At 38.2% G+C, this 16,155-nt stretch overlaps 1 protein-coding gene across 1 annotated transcript in view; it reads left to right on the forward strand.

The window, feature by feature from the left end:
* The window catches only part of LOC147445777 (uncharacterized), a 139,149-nt gene extending 123,288 nt beyond the window's left edge, over positions 1 to 15,861 (forward strand). The window contains exon 2 of the mRNA XM_086524629.1: positions 15,305 to 15,861. Coding sequence (XP_086380755.1) covers positions 15,305 to 15,861 — 557 coding nt within the window. The remainder of the gene's footprint in view (positions 1 to 15,304) is intronic.
* The last annotated feature ends 294 nt before the right edge of the window (positions 15,862 to 16,155 follow it).

The raw sequence follows: 16,155 nt of genomic DNA on the forward strand, positions 1-16,155 counted from the left end.
TCTCTACTATATGGTTAAATTCAAGATTCAATAACTTTATGTAGGCAATCCATCTCAAAATAACAATGTTAGAAGTTGATCAGTTTGTGGTCATTCCAAGAAGGGGTAGACAATATGTCTCCAGTATTAAATTTTCACGTATCAAATAATATTTATCAAGCTATAAATGCTCCCCATAGTTCCCTTTTCACATGTAGAAAATTGCGTTGACAAGCACTTAGGACCTTTGCTCCAAATCTCACTACATATCACCACTTACCATCTTCATCAGCTTGACCAATCTCCTATCCAATTCCTGTGGGGCTAGTATCCACTATCACAATCACATGTCTTTCACATTCATATTTACTTTCCTCAAAGTGAAACAACTTCTTTAATTTTCTCATGGCATGGGTATGCATTTGTTCTATTTGCAAATTCTTGTTCTTTCTCAAAAAATGATGCAAAGGTTTCGCTACATGCAAATCCAAATAACATAAAAGACATATGCACACAAAAACCTTCAAAGCTTGGTCACAATTATAAATTTCTCTTTCATTCTTTGAATTACATCAATTTTTGTAGGACAAGGACTTCTACCATATAGACTACACATATGTCCTACAATAAGAACTTCATTCACACCAAACACTAATGTTTGCCTAGACAAGGTAAGGTCCATCTCTTCCAACCTTGAAAAAATCTTATCATAGTCATTGATATGATTTTCCACATACTTGCATCACCCCTTGAGTCCAGAGCCACATCTATGTCACTTACATTTCATCCTTTGATTGGAACCTCATCAAGAAAGGGCATCGTAGTGTGAAGTATGAAGTCACATAGGACTTTGTCCATACCATTCATCATATGTACAACTAAATTATTTTCTCTTTGAGCTAAGGTGCACATCCTTACTAGACCCAAAGGTTTCCTCATGGTATTCAAGTCCTTTCTTTTTCATTACTAGTTGGAAATGATCATAACCTTGAGTACAGATCCCCCATAGAATATAGCTCCCTTCTTGCAAATGCCTCAGCAAACTCATCCACAATTGACCCTATACCCAAAATTCTAATTGTAACCTTGTGGACAAGTTATAAATACTAGATAAACCGCAAAGACCCAATTTTATATGAATTGTGAACACCCTGTTTCAAGATGGAGCACACGAAGGCTACAAAATACCCATCTTGAACTTTTTATTAAGCAACTCAATGAGTTTTGGCAAATGACTCTTTGGAACTAGAATAGGTTGCAAGTTCCAAGGTACACAAGATATAGTGAAGATTACCATAGTAGAAAAAATGAAAGGATCAACACACCCTATCTCATGCGGTTGAAATGCAAAATCGTTTCTATGTTTGGCAAGCATGTCTTCAAAGAATATCTTTTTAGCTTATTTCAAACTGTCCTTGCAACCAACCTTTAGCTCCTTCAAGGAATCGTGCATAAAATTGTACCCAATACTAGGTTTCAAAGCATCTTGTTCCATCTTATGTGTGCAGTCTTTTGGTAGAGGTAACTCCACTGGCTTCATTTTCTTTGCCACAGACTTATGCTTAGTATCCACTCGCACATCAATACCTTGAGAATTTTCAAAATCCTCAATAAATTTGTACATTTCTTGGAGCATATTTTCACAACCTCATTCCCAACACAAAAATTGCAATCCTCTAAAGACTCCAAGTCTTGCATGGTATCTACAAAAGCACTCATCACACACACCTGCAATGCATTCCTCGTCTTCTGTCAAACCATTGGTTCTCAAAACTTTCTATACAATATTTACATGTTGTCTTTCACCCCGCTTCAAGTCCTCACACTTTGTAAAATCAATAGCTCTTAATCTGATAATCCTATAGAACATATAGAAAACATCTCCTTTTCATATACATCATGCGAGAATGTTTCCCTTCTTGTACAACTGCGATCCCGCTCTACAATGGTACATGGCCAACCCCCCCCCCCCCCCCCCCCCCCCAGATCCTTACAATCCTTGAATTCTTTGTTTCTCTTTGGCAGGGGTTGCTCTCTAAAAATTTCACGGCTCCTTTCATGGTCCACACAAATAGTAAGGAATTGGACTGCACGATTCCAATCCGTGATCCTTATCCTAGCATAATTTGAACCATTGTCCATTACCTTTGTTTCCATACAAGTAGCAATGATGTATGACTACCCAAGGATAAGAGGGTACGTAGAAATATCCTGAAAAAAGAAACTTTGATCATATTTCACGTCCCCTATAGTCACCCTTACATTTAGACAAGCTCAATATAGCTCCCCTGATGATTTGTTTGCTACATAGATCATCCATCCATGATTTATGTCGAATGGCCATTTGACTTTTTGATATAGACTCTTTGATATGAGGTTAATTTTGCAGCCATGATCTATCATCACAATGAATGTCTCTTCTAAGTCTCCCACTTTAACTAGGGTCTCAGTAGTTTCTCTTGCCCAATGAATCTTGCAGTAATAACTCTTGTGAGTGGTCGCAGCTTCATCTTCATCATCCAAAAGCTAACCTTTTTACTCCTCCACTAGAATTGTAGCATTCAACAATAGTTTCATCACCTTGCCACCATAGACCTGTACTCCCTATTCATTTGAAGCATCTTCTTCACTCTATACATGGATAGAATCAGTAAGATAATGTTGCTTTCTCTCAATGCTATCAAGTACTTCTTTATAAAACTCCCTCTTTTCTATGTCAAGGGACTCTCACAAGGTAAATTTGACCTTACTCTTAGAAGTCCTCTCTTCCAAAACATTTTTGAGATCAATTTCTACCTCTATGTCATATTGGAGTTTGTAGGATGGACCCTTTCCTTTAGCTTTTGTTGCATCCTTCTTATTTTCTTTAGAGTCTTCTTGCATAGGCACTTTCGGGATAGGCATCTGGTGCAGGGAAGCTAATCTAGGAGGCGTTGTGTCATTTCTAACTCCACCCCTTGTGGCCCATTTTGAAGGCCCTTTATCCCCATTCTCACACCTCTGTTTCTCTTCGACAACCGCCTAATTGGCTTGACATTTGGCTATGTACACATGCACTAACAAAGAGTGCCTTGGAAATCCTAAGTGTGCTGACACATATCACTACCACATGTAACATATCCCCCCTACGAGTGATGCGGTGCATGAGAGCTAAAAACATAATGTACAGGGAAGTGTCACGGGAACCGAATAATAGAGATCGATAGAAAAAGATAGAGAAAGAGATCTTTGTATTGATGAATCTTTGTAGAGTTTTGATACAACAGAGGAGAAAAATATATGGGCGCACTCCGTTGTACGGAGCTCGAACCTCCCGACCACCCCCGAGCTTCAGTTCGCTTGCATGCAGCGTCTCACTCGCACTCGCACTCGCACTCGCACTCTCACTCTCACTCTCACTCGCACTCGCACTCGCACTCGCACTCGCAGAAGAGAGAATGGTGAATGATCCCCAAACGCACCACCCGTTGTGCTTTTATCCTTCTTTTCCTCGAAAAGCCTGCACGATTTTCGTACCAAGTATACCTGCGAGAATAATATAAGAACGTGATCGCTAAGCGATCCGTAAAGGTTAGATTTCTATCATGACACTTTGCACAAATCCTATTTCACACATTGATTTCTGCATCGCCTACAAAATAGCCAAAAGAACATACTCGTGCAACCAATTCAACATGATAATCAAAGTAAAAAAACATAATTATATACCTTCATAATCTCAATTGTCATACTCTACCATGAAGAAACAATCCACTTCATGGTTGATAGCAGGGAGAACTGTATGATGTTGTATATCTGTCTGTCCCTGTGTACACTACACTGCTGCTTCCTTCTGTTTGTTTTCATCATAACTTCTACAAACAAACTCAGAACAGAGCAATCCAGGTAATCAAAACGACGGGAATAGGTCTAGTCTACAAGGCCTCGCTGACAGAATTGCGAAAAACATCTCTGTTTGGCTAAAAATGCAACTTTTAGGTCGCGATTCATAAAAGCTCTATTTTTGGATCTCCACTACTTTTTCCACTTATTTTAAGTCTACCCATGCATTTTAAGCTAAAACACATAAATATAAAATATTGATATTAATAAAAATCTCAATTTTACTGTTCATAGACAGACTATCTGTTATTCATTAATCTTTATCAAATCCGTCTTTAGTGTATTATTTAAAAATATATATATATATGTTCTCTCTTAATATCTCAACTCATTCGTATAAGCTCTATTTAATAGACTATTCAACAATCTTTCAAATCGTACTAACGAAAGATATGCCCTGCTACATTCTTTTCGACTTTAAGAACTTCAAAAACTAGTCCCATTACATTCTCCCCTTATCAAAATTAACGCTGTCCTCAGAGTTGGTCTAAAGAGAGGAAAATTCTGTTTGCAAAACACTAAGATCAATCCATGATGCATCCTCTACTGGATAGTTCTGCCACTTAACCAAATTTTCCACAATGTCTCTATTTCTCAGATGTTTAAAACGCCTATCTAGTACTAAGTCTGGTTCTACAGTCAATGGTCCGTCATCTTTCAACTTAGAATGGTCCTCTAAAACATGATGCACATTAGGAACATACTTTTTCAATAAACTCACATAGAATACATGATGCACTTTAACATGAGAAGGCAATTCCAATTTGTAACCTAATGAACCAATGCGCTTCAAAATTTTAAATGGACCAACAAATCGTGGAGACAATCTTCTATCATTTCCAAGAATCAAACGAGACTTCTCAGGAATAACCTTTAAAAAACCATATCACCAGTTTCATACTCCACAACACGATGTTTCTTGTCATAATACAGTTTATGTCTCTTTTGAGATTCTCTAATATTCCCCCTGATTTTGGCCAACTCGCTATCCATTTTCTAAAGCATCTCACGTGACAGTTCTACCTTATTCCTCGAATTAAGAAAATGAATAGGTGTAGAATAGTTATAGCCATACATTGCCTCAAACGGAGTCATCCTAATAGATGAATGATATGAACTGTTATATGCAAATTCAACCACCAAAGGCAGATATTCATTCCAATTAGATTGGTTTTCATTGACATACATTTGTAACATATCTTCTAGAATACGATTCACTCTCTCCGTTTCCCCATCTATTTGAGGATGAAAAGCAGTAGACATGCGTAACTGGGTACCTATAGAGTCAAAAGTCGCTCTCCAGAAATGAGAAGTGAACTTAGAATCTCTGTCAGACACTATGCTCTTGGGCATGCCATGCAAAGGAAATATCTCTTTCATAAACAAGTATGCAATGGTCAATGCAGTATAAGTTATTTTTACAAGAAAGAAGTGAGCTTGTGTTGTGAGTCTATCTACCACCAGAAAGATCGAATCATACCCTCCACGAGTAGTAGGAAGTCTAATGATAAAGTCCATGGATATACACTCCCACTTCTGTAAAGGAATGTCTAAGGGTTGAAGGTCACCAAGTATCCTCTTATGTTCAATCTTAACTTGTTGACATTGAAAGCATTCACGCACATAATTCTTAACATCCAATTTCATACGTGGCCAAAAGAATGAACTTTTAATCTTTTCATATGTCTTACTCAATCTTTGATGACCAGAAAAAGGTGAGTTATGACACTCATGCAGAATTTGACTCTTAAAAGAAGAATTTGCAGGAATACACAAGCAGTCATCATAATACAGATTTCCCTTATACAAGTGATATCTGTTCTCATACATCTCACCAATATTCTCACGCAAGAATTTCAAAATAGGCATGTAAAAAGAATCGCTTTCAACTTCGGCATGTATCTCATCAACCAAATTGGATCGCACAACAGTCAACAAATTACACATGGGCCTACGACTCAATGCATCTGCAACTTTATTTTCTTTCCCACACAAATACTTGAAGTCAAAATCATACTCAGCCAACAATTCAATCCATCTCCTTTTTCTGTTGTTTAACAATGGTTGCGTGAAAATATACTTCAAACTTTGATGATCAGTACGCAATTCAAATTTGACACCAAGCAAAAGATGACGCCAATGTTTCAATGCATGAACAACAACAAGCAATTCTAGATCATGTGTTGTATAGTTCAATTCATGTCGTCTTAATTTCCTAGACTCATATGCAACCACTCTTCCTTCTTGTGTCAAAACACACCCTAGTTGTTCACCACTAGCGTCACATGACACAACAAATGGTTTGCCCATCTCAGGAACTTTTAAAACATAATTTTCCGCTATTTTAGCCTTCAAGGTCTCAAAAGCAGTCTCACAGCTAGAAGTCCACACAAAACCCTTGTCTTTCTTGGTCAATTCGGTCAAAAGACTTGCTATCTTAGAGAAATCTTTAATGTGTGCTCTCTCATATTGTGCTAGACCCATAAAGCTTCTTACATCTCTTACTAACATAGTCTTAACTTTATCAAGATCAATGTGAATCCCCTCTTTAGAAATCACTCTTCCCAAATACACAATCTGATCCTTTGCAAAAGAATACTTACTTGCTTTGGCATACAATTTATGTTCACGCAAAACCTCAAATGTTTTCTTTAAGTGCAATGCATTATCTTCTTCATTCGTAGAATACACAAAAATATTATCCAAGAATACCAGAATGAAGTCATCAAGATACGGGTGAAAAATATTATTCATTAAGCACATGAAAGTTGTTGGTGCATTAGCCAAACCAAAAGCAAGAACTCTAAATTCATAATGTCCATAACGTGTACGAAAAGAAATCTTTGGAATGTCCTCGACCTTAATGCGGATTTAATGGTAGCCAGAACGAAGATCAACCTTTGAAAATATTGTAGCACCACTCAAATGACTAATCAATTCATCTATGTGAGGAAGAGGATATTTGTTCTTAATGGTCTTTTTGTTTAATCCCCTATAGTCGATGCATAACCTATATGTACCATCCTTTTTCTTTTGGAATAACACAGGACTACCCCAAGGAGATACACTAGGTTTAATGAAACCCTTTTTCAAAAGATCATCAAGTTGTATCTTGAGCTCTTTAAGCTCATCAATATTGAACCTGTATGGATATCTGGAATAAGGTGTCGCTCCTGGATATAGATCTATGGCATGGTCTACCGCTCTAGGCGGAGGTATACCAGGAAGATTGTCCGGAACACATCCTTAACTTCATGTAAGAGATCCTCTATAAATTCTCGATTTGTCTCTTTATGTTTATCCCCAGATTCTCTTTAATCTCATTAGCAAACACAAGCAACGTCTCACACAAGCAAACACAAGCAACGTCTCACACTCTTATCTAAGTCACCTTATCAATTCCATTGCCAAAATTAGATTTAGAATCTCTTTCTTTCCACAAAGAGTGTGACTTATCATCATCAAATGATTAAAGATATATTTTTCTTTCTTAACAATCAATCAAAACATGATTTTCAATGATCTAATTGATACCAATGATAACATCATGCATATCAATGTTTATGTTATAGAAATCATCTTTATGATTTCGACTCTTCAAAGAAAAAAAAACAAATTTTCTACTAACTCTTTCGTGGAACTATTATTACCACTAGTTAAGTCCACAAGTCTTTTAACTTCTCGATTTAATTTCAAGTTTAATTTCTCAATCAATTTAGACGATAAGAAGCAATGAATACTATCCAAATCAATTAAGAAATTCAAATTTTAATCTCAACTTCTACGCATAAATTCGATCTCACAGAAGATTTCAAAGGACGTATCAAAGACATAAAAAATCACAAAGAAGGAGTAGATGACTTACCGTTATCGTACGCATCGCCAAAAGTCTCCAATTGAGCCATCTTGGTATGTATTGTCTTATCGGTCACCTTGCTCGAGCATTCGAAAGTCTCGTGGTCGTGTTCTCGATATTGAAAGTATAATCCCAATCTTTGAGTTCTTCAATCCACGCTTCTAAATCTTCGAATATCTTTCTTATGCCATCAAACTCTTTAAGCTTAGCCTTCGTTAAGAATGATTTGGTTGTCGCTTCTCTCATATCGTCATCGTTTCTTTTGGTGGTACCCCAGTGCCACCACGATGATTATTGTTTCCAGGTGGATTAGCATGGTTTTCACCTTCATGTTGGCCATCAAGGTGTACATAGATATCAAGCTCTCGTGCTGCTTTGCCCCGCACAGCCTCAACACACTCCCGATTTGCAATTTTCAGATCTTCTCATAGTCGCCGAATCAGGTCTTCTTGCTCCTTCATCCTCCTCTCGTATCCTTCCATGTCCAGAATCAACCGCTTGCTCTGATACCAATTGTCACGGGAACACAATAATAGAGATCGATAGAAAAAGATAGAGAAAGAGATCTTTGTATTGATGAATCTTTGTAGAGTTTTGATACAAAAGAGGAGAAAAATATATGGGCGCACTCCGTTGTACGGAGCTCGAACCTCCCGACCACCCCCGAGCTTCAGTTCGCTTGCATGCAGCGTCTCACTCGCACTCGCACTCGCACTCGCACTCTCACTCTCACTCTCACTCGCACTCACACTCGCACTCGCAGAAGAGAGAATGGTGAATGATCCCCAAACGCACCACCCGTCGTGCTTTTATCCTTCTTTTCCTCGAAAATCCTACACGATTTTCGTACCAAGTATACCTGCGAGAATAATATAAGAACGTGATCGCTAAGCGATCCGTAAAGGTTAGATTTCTATCATGACACTTTGCACAGATCCTATTTCACACATTGATTTCTGCATCGCCTACAAAATAGCCAAAAGAACATACTCGTGCAACCAATTCAACATGATAATCAAAGTAAAAAAACATAATTATATACCTTCATAATCTCAATTGTCATACTCTACCATGAAGAAACAATCCACTTCATGGTTGATAGCAGGGAGAAATGTATGATGTTGTATGTCTGTCTGTCCCTGTGTACACTACACTACTGCTGCCTTCTGTTTGTTTTCATCATAACTTTTACAAACAAACTCAAAACAGAGCAATCCAGGTACTCAAAACGACGGGAATAGGTCTAGTCTACAAGGCCTAGCGGACAGAATTGCGAAAAACATCTCTGTTTGGCTAAAAACGCAACTTTTAGGTCGCAATTCATAAAAGCTCTATTTTTGGATCTCCACTACTTTTTCCACTTATTTTAAGTCTACCCATGCATTTTAAGCTAAAACACATAAATATAAAATATTGATATTAATAAAAATCTCAATTTTACTGTTCATAGACAGACTATCTGTTATTCATTAATCTTTATCAAATCCGTCTTTAGTGTATTATTTTAAAAAATATATATATATGTTCTCTCTTAATATCTCAACTCATTCGTATAAGCTCTATTTAATAGACTATTCAACAATCTTTCAAATCGTAGTAACGAAAGATATGCCCTCCTACATTCTTTTCGACTTTAAGAACTTCAAAAACTAGTCCTATTACAGGAAGTGTTGTTTCTTGAGGACGTGATCATTTCAGAAAAGAGAGTAAGCCCAAACCTTTGCGGATGGCTTCTAACTCTTCACAATACAATGCCTTTATGGAAAGATCTGCAAGGTTGTCCTACATTGCCACATAAGCCAAGTTGATCTCTCCTATGTAGAGTGCGCAGGTGATGGAGAAGGTAGGAAAGAAGACTACACACACACACCAACACACATCGAGACACACACACACAATCATTACCCTGCAACAGCCATTCAACGAGCTGCTCTTCTCTTCTTCTCTATTGAACTATTATCCAAAGTATATTTACAACATAGTATAGTCAGTGTCCGGCCGCCCATAGCACAATGGACATATTCTTCAACATCATATTCTTTAACACCCCCCCTCAAGCTCAGAGTGAGCTTGCATATGATGGATTCCCAATGCTTCAAGAAGTAGGAAAACTTCTCCTTTCCAAGAGCTTTTGTGAATATATCCGTAACTTGATCATTTGTCTTCACATACACCAAATCAATCTCATTTGCCAAAACTTTATCTCTAATGAAGTGATAATGTACCTCAATGTGTTTACTGTTCAATAAGCATCAATGAGTTTTGGCAAATGAGTCTTTGGAACTTGATAGGATGCATCCTTTGATCGGTACAATTTGCCCCATCCTTTGATTAATGTTACATCATTGAGAAAGAGCATTGGTATGAGGTCATGTAAGACTTTGTTCATATCATTCATCATATGCTTACCAAACCCAAAGGTGCCCTCATGGTAATCAAGCGCCTACTTTTCATAGCTAGTTTGGATTGATCATACCCCTAGTACAAATCTTCCATCAAATATATCTCCCTTTATGAAAATGCCTAGGAAAAGCCATCTATTTTATTTTATACAAAAGGGCCCGTCATGCTATTTAAGAAGCCCAAAGAGCCTCTTGTCGAGAAATAAGTAAATCCTGACAGGCTTATCAATTAAGATAGTTTTCACAAGTTAATAGGAAGGCTATATTAATATCTAACATGATTACATGTTTTTGCGTTGTGATTGCTCAGCTTTATTAACATGTTCACCTGTTTGTGATCAGGTTAATGAAATCCCTATTCTTAAGAGTTGATACAAAAGTTCTACTACATGTGCATAATGTGGAGTCTAGATAGCATAAAACACAAATGCACCCACACAGAATAACCTCAGTCATATTTATACATATCTCTTTAATTCTTTGAATTACATCAATATTTTTCTGGAAAAAGTCTTCTACCATTTGTTCCGCACATATGTCCCACAATAAGAACTTTATTCACTCCAAACATTGAATTTTGCTTGAACAAGGTGAGATTCACTTCTTCCAACCTTGACAAGATCTTATCAAAATCATTGTTGATATAATTTTACACATAATTACAGCATGACCTTAAGTCTGGAACCCCATTTATATCACTTACATCACATCATTTGATCAATACATTATCAAAAGGGCATTTTAATTTGAGGTGTGAAGATACCTAAGACTTGTTCATACCATTCATCAAAGGCGCAACCGAACTAGTTGGTCCTTGAGGTAAGGTACACATTTTTACCAAACCCAAAGGTTCCGTCATGGTAGGAAAGTCCATGCTTTTCATAGCTAGTTGGAATTGATCTTACCATGAGTACAAAATCTCCCATAGAATGTCATAAAATCCAATACCTAGCCAACCCAAATGATTTTATTATATTAAACCGATCATTTAATGTGGAAGAATAAACGGGAACAAGGGTTAGAATATAGACATGTGCTTACAGATCTTTATCAACACTGGGCCAATGGTAAAGGGATCCAAATGAGAGATGGTCTATCAAAGAGCAAGGCTAGCCAATATGGAGCTCAAAGACCTTAGGGTTAGCTTCATTGAAGACCTCCCAAGGTTAGTGTTACAAGTCCTTTGATCTTAGGTAATCTAGGGTCAAGCTTAAGGTGGGAACCCTTCCCAAGCTTGAGGTGCTTATCGTTCTTGATGAATAAGGTTCTTGAGGTGCTTATCATGCTTGATGACTAAGGTGCTTGTCATACTTGATGACTAAGGTTCTTGAGGTGCTTTCCGTTCTTGCTCACTAAGATGCTTGACGTGCTTGTCGTGCTTGCTGACTAGGGAGGTTGAAAAGCTTGTGGGAATACTACCCAAGATTGAGGTGCTTTGTCGTGCTTGATTACCAAGGTGCTTGTGTCTCATAAGTCAAAGGCGTCCCTACAAAGGAGGGGACGAACCCGAAAGCTAAGGGGATGAGAGATAACACACACACACATAAGGTATGCAAAGCTTCAAGAGGCAACAAGGACATATGTCAAGTCCCTCTCTCTCAAAGGGGAAATGGGGACACTTATTCCAAGACTACTCTTGTTGCTTGATATGCATTTGGCATGTGATTGGCAAGCTTGTAGGGTCCAATGAGCTTCCAAGTTGACCTAGAAGAGGGGATCGGCCAAAGGAAAAAGGGGGGTTTCTTGGGGGTATACTCTCACACACACACTCAAACACACTCTCATTGTGTAAAGTGCAAAGTGCAAGAGCTCCATCTCCTTCTCCAAGCTAGTAGAGAAGTTAAGAACCGACCCCAACACTCTTGGCTATGGAATGCAAATCTAGCCAAGATCCATGCTTCAATACTTCAGCTTGCCATCTTCTCCATCTTCATTACTATACTATTATGTATGCTATAAATAAGAGTGATGAACTATTTTCTTATTCTATGAATGTTTCTTTTTCCTCTTCCCTACCCTTATTCCCCGCTAGCTCTCTCCACCTTCGAAGTTGTTTGAGGCCTTTAGATAGGTAATTATTTTTACAAAGTCTATGTTATTCTTGTAATGCATGAATCTTTACATTTTCGTTGCATCACGTAGTTCACAAGGAGCAGAAATATTGTATTGTACGAAATCTCTTTTGAAGGGAAAATCTATAATACAAATGCATATTGGAGAGGGGACCAGCTAAACATAAATCCCATCCTCAATTGTTGTCAGGTTCTCTAAACTCTCTCTCTCGCAAAATTATTTCTCGTTCCAAGTATATTCAGTAATATTATTATGTTTCTACCATCAATTAAGTCACCCTCTATGCTCTCAAACTAGTCTCACAAAAATGCTCTCTTTAATTCTCCTAATTCCACTATTCTCAAAGTTCATAGGCCATTTCCATTACATTGGTATCAGAGTATTTGGTTTCTCTTTTCTTACTTAAGAAGAGACTTCCTTGAGTTGATTTGTTTAGTTATATTAGGGTAAGTGGGACTAGGATCTATTATCGATTTTGTTGACGCTAGTATGTGGGATATGGTGCACACCTCGGGAGATTTGGTCTTAATAATGGGGTATTTTAAACTTTCCCACGGCTTTATCATTATTGATCCATAAGAAGTTTGAAAGGATCTATCCCTCAAAAATTTTATAATATTAGACCCACTCCACTACTCTCTATAATTAGTCAATTTGAGCCGTGGGTGTAGATGCTTAAGTGTTGATTTTCAAAGGCTAAGAGAATTAGAAACTAAGGTTTTGAATTTCCAAAAAGTAAACTAAGTAAACACAGATATTATTCTATACATAAGTATAATTAGCATGGTTGACAATACCCAAGAGATCTGAATGAACATCAATAACTTTTATTTTTCACATGAAGGTTCTAATGATGATGCCCCCATGTTTTTCAATTATCTTGTTACTAGGTTGTAGCAAGCTATGGGCAATCGTGCTTTGCAAGACAAAGTTACTGAACAACTTTGTGATTATGGGATTTTCCTTCCTCTCCAAGAGGAGAGAGAGCTTAGGAGGCCAATTGATGAGACCCCCAAAAGAAGACTCTCTCCCATACAGGAGGAGGAATCCAAAGAATGGGAAAGTAATGAATCCCTAATTTACTCTAAAGATGTGGCTCTACAAAGACGGTGGTCTAGATGATTACCAACTCTTGCCAGGAGGAAACGGCCAACCCACTGTCCTTCCCCTCGTCACTCCAAAAGGGAAGAGAGGAAACAAAGAAATAAAAGGTCAAGAAAGAGATCACCCTTTCTCCTTCTTCTTCACCTTCTTCCTCTTTCGACGAAAGTTATGGCTATTCTACTAGAGAATACAAGAGGGGAGGACATCAAAAATATTACACTGCACGAAGAAGGTCACAAAACCTCAAGAAGTTAAAAGAGTGAGGAGAGAGTATCTCTTTTCTCACCTATGACGGTGCCACCGACAAAGTATTTTCCTTCATCCAGCAATTTGATGTGGCCTTTGGAGACGAGGGCTTCACGGAGTCCTCCAAGCTACGCCATGTAGCTATGTACTTCCAAAAATCGGATCATCAATGGTGGGCTAGCCTTCGTGGCAATGGTGAAGACTCAAAGACATGGAAAACTCTACGAGTTTCTATTATGAAGAAATTCCTTGCAAGCGATGCAAAGGACAAATTGCTTATCGAATTGTGAAATTTGAAACTTCTCTCCCATGAGTCTACTCACAAATATGTGGACAAGTTTTGGGACTTACATCTCAAGGCTACTGTCTTTCAAAAGATAGATTTCGTCGAGCAAGAGCAAAAGAAAAAAAAAATTACAGGATTACTTAAAGAGATGGCCAAGTATGTCAACTCCCATTATACTGGTTCTATCACAAAATAAATCCACCACACTATGGTTGCTTCATGCATCAATTTCCAACAAGGGGCTAGACGGAATGTCAAGCCCATGGAAAGCAAAGACAAAAGCGATGCAAAGGGAAAACCAATGCCCAAAATTCTTCCCAAGGAAATTTCAATAACAACAACAACAACAAGCGGCCCAAGGAGAAGGGGGTTTATAAAGGTAAATACAAACTCTGTCCTGAAGAGCTCGAAGCTTTTCACAAGGACCATAAATGTTTTGTGGGGAGCAAGGACATGGCTATTGTTCTTTCCCCAAGAGAAATGCCCGCAATGATACTCCTAGAGCTTCCGCCATCGAAGCTCCAAAAGAGGATTCTCATTTTGTAAAGGATCACCCTCTCGTCATGGATGCTTGGGAGTCAGTCACTGCCTGCATAATCACCTATTTCATCGCCTACATCATTGGTAGAAGTCTCTAGAAAAATCTAGAAGATTCTAGAAGTTCTAAAAGTATCAAGGAGATTCTAGAAGTTTCTAGAAGCATGGAGAAGATTTCGGAAGAATCTAGAAGTTTCTGGAAAGCCTCTAGAAATTTGAAGAAGGATCTAGAAGGTTCTAGAAGAACTAGAAGGATCAATAAGTTTCTGGAAAGGTCTAGAAAGTTGAAGAAGGATCTAGGAGGTTCTAGAAGAACTAGAAGGATCAAGAAGGTTCTAGAAGATTCTAACCTCCGCAAGAAGAACCTAGAAAGTCCTAACCTCCTCAAGCACTAGTATAAATAGGGATCTCGGGCCACAAGCCCCTCAGTCTTTTCAAACTGCTATGAGCGTGTATAGAACTAGAAGAGATCGATAGGAGGTGCTCACAATATACAAGAATTTGGTATTCTAGAGTTCTTTCTACCTCTACTCTTCTCTCGTCACAGTCTTCCTCCCTCGTCAACATTTTGAGTGGGGGTGTTGGAGCTATATAGAGAGCCCACACTTATGCTATACATAGGTAGGAGTCCTCACTATATATCGTGTACTCAGTGTGTGCTCTATATACACTTTGAGGTTTGCAATTCTAGAGTTATTTCTGCCTCTCCTCTTCTCTCATCACAGTCTTCCTCCCTCGTCAACACTATCAATTATCACCAGGATAATTGGGTCAAGCTCCTACCGCTAGCAGAATTCTACTATAATAACAGTTTTCATGCCTCCCTTTGTCACACTCCATTATTTGCTAATTATGAATAACATCCCAAATAGGATATCCACAGACACTATCAAGTCAAGAATCCAGCCACTATTAAATTTACACAACAATTATCTGCAGTTCACAAAGAACTTACAGTTTATATTAAAGAAGCTCAATCCAAGTATAAGGAAAGTGCAGATCTCCATCACATGCAAAATCCAAAATACAAAGAAGGGGATAAAGTGTGGCTCCTCCGATGTGATCTGCGTTCATCTCGACCCTATCAGAAGCTTGATTATCTAAGGCTTGGCTCATTTAAAATTATCTGTCAAGTCAATCCAGTCACCTTTCGACTCCGATTGCCCTCATCCATGAAAATCCATCTCGTATTTCATGTCTCGGTCCTAGAACCTTGTCACATATCTAAGATCCCAGGAAGAGCCCTACAACCACCTCCTCCAATTGAGATTCAAGGACACGACGAATATGAGGTCGAGAAAGTCCTAGATTCTTCCGTTTCACGTGGCAAGTTACAATACTTGGTGCATTGGAAAGGCTATGATGTTAGTGAACAAACCTGGGAGCTAGCACGCACTCTACAACATACATCTCTCAAAGTCGAAGAGTTCCATCAACAACATCCATGGAAGCCCAATGCAAGGAACACCACTGCTCCTCGTGGAACTCATCGCTAGAGGAAGGGGTAATGCCATGGATGCTTGAGAGTCAGTTGCTACCTGCATCATTGTCTATGTCATCGCCTACATCATCGCTAGAAGGCTCTAAAAGAATCTAGAATATTCTAGAAGTTCTAACAGTATCAAGGAGATTCTAGAAGTTTCTAGAAGCATGGAGAAGATTCCGAAAGAATCTAGAAGTTTCTGGAAAGCTCTAGAAAGTTGAAGAAGATTTCGAAAGAATCTATAAGTTTTTGAAAATCTCTAGAAAGATAAAGAAGGATCCAGAAGGTTCTAGAAGAACTAGAAGGA

Source organism: Adiantum capillus-veneris, chromosome 12 (genome assembly GCF_014529385.1).
Source record: "Adiantum capillus-veneris isolate H3 chromosome 12, ASM1452938v2, whole genome shotgun sequence".
Taxonomy (NCBI): domain Eukaryota; kingdom Viridiplantae; phylum Streptophyta; class Polypodiopsida; order Polypodiales; family Pteridaceae; genus Adiantum; species Adiantum capillus-veneris.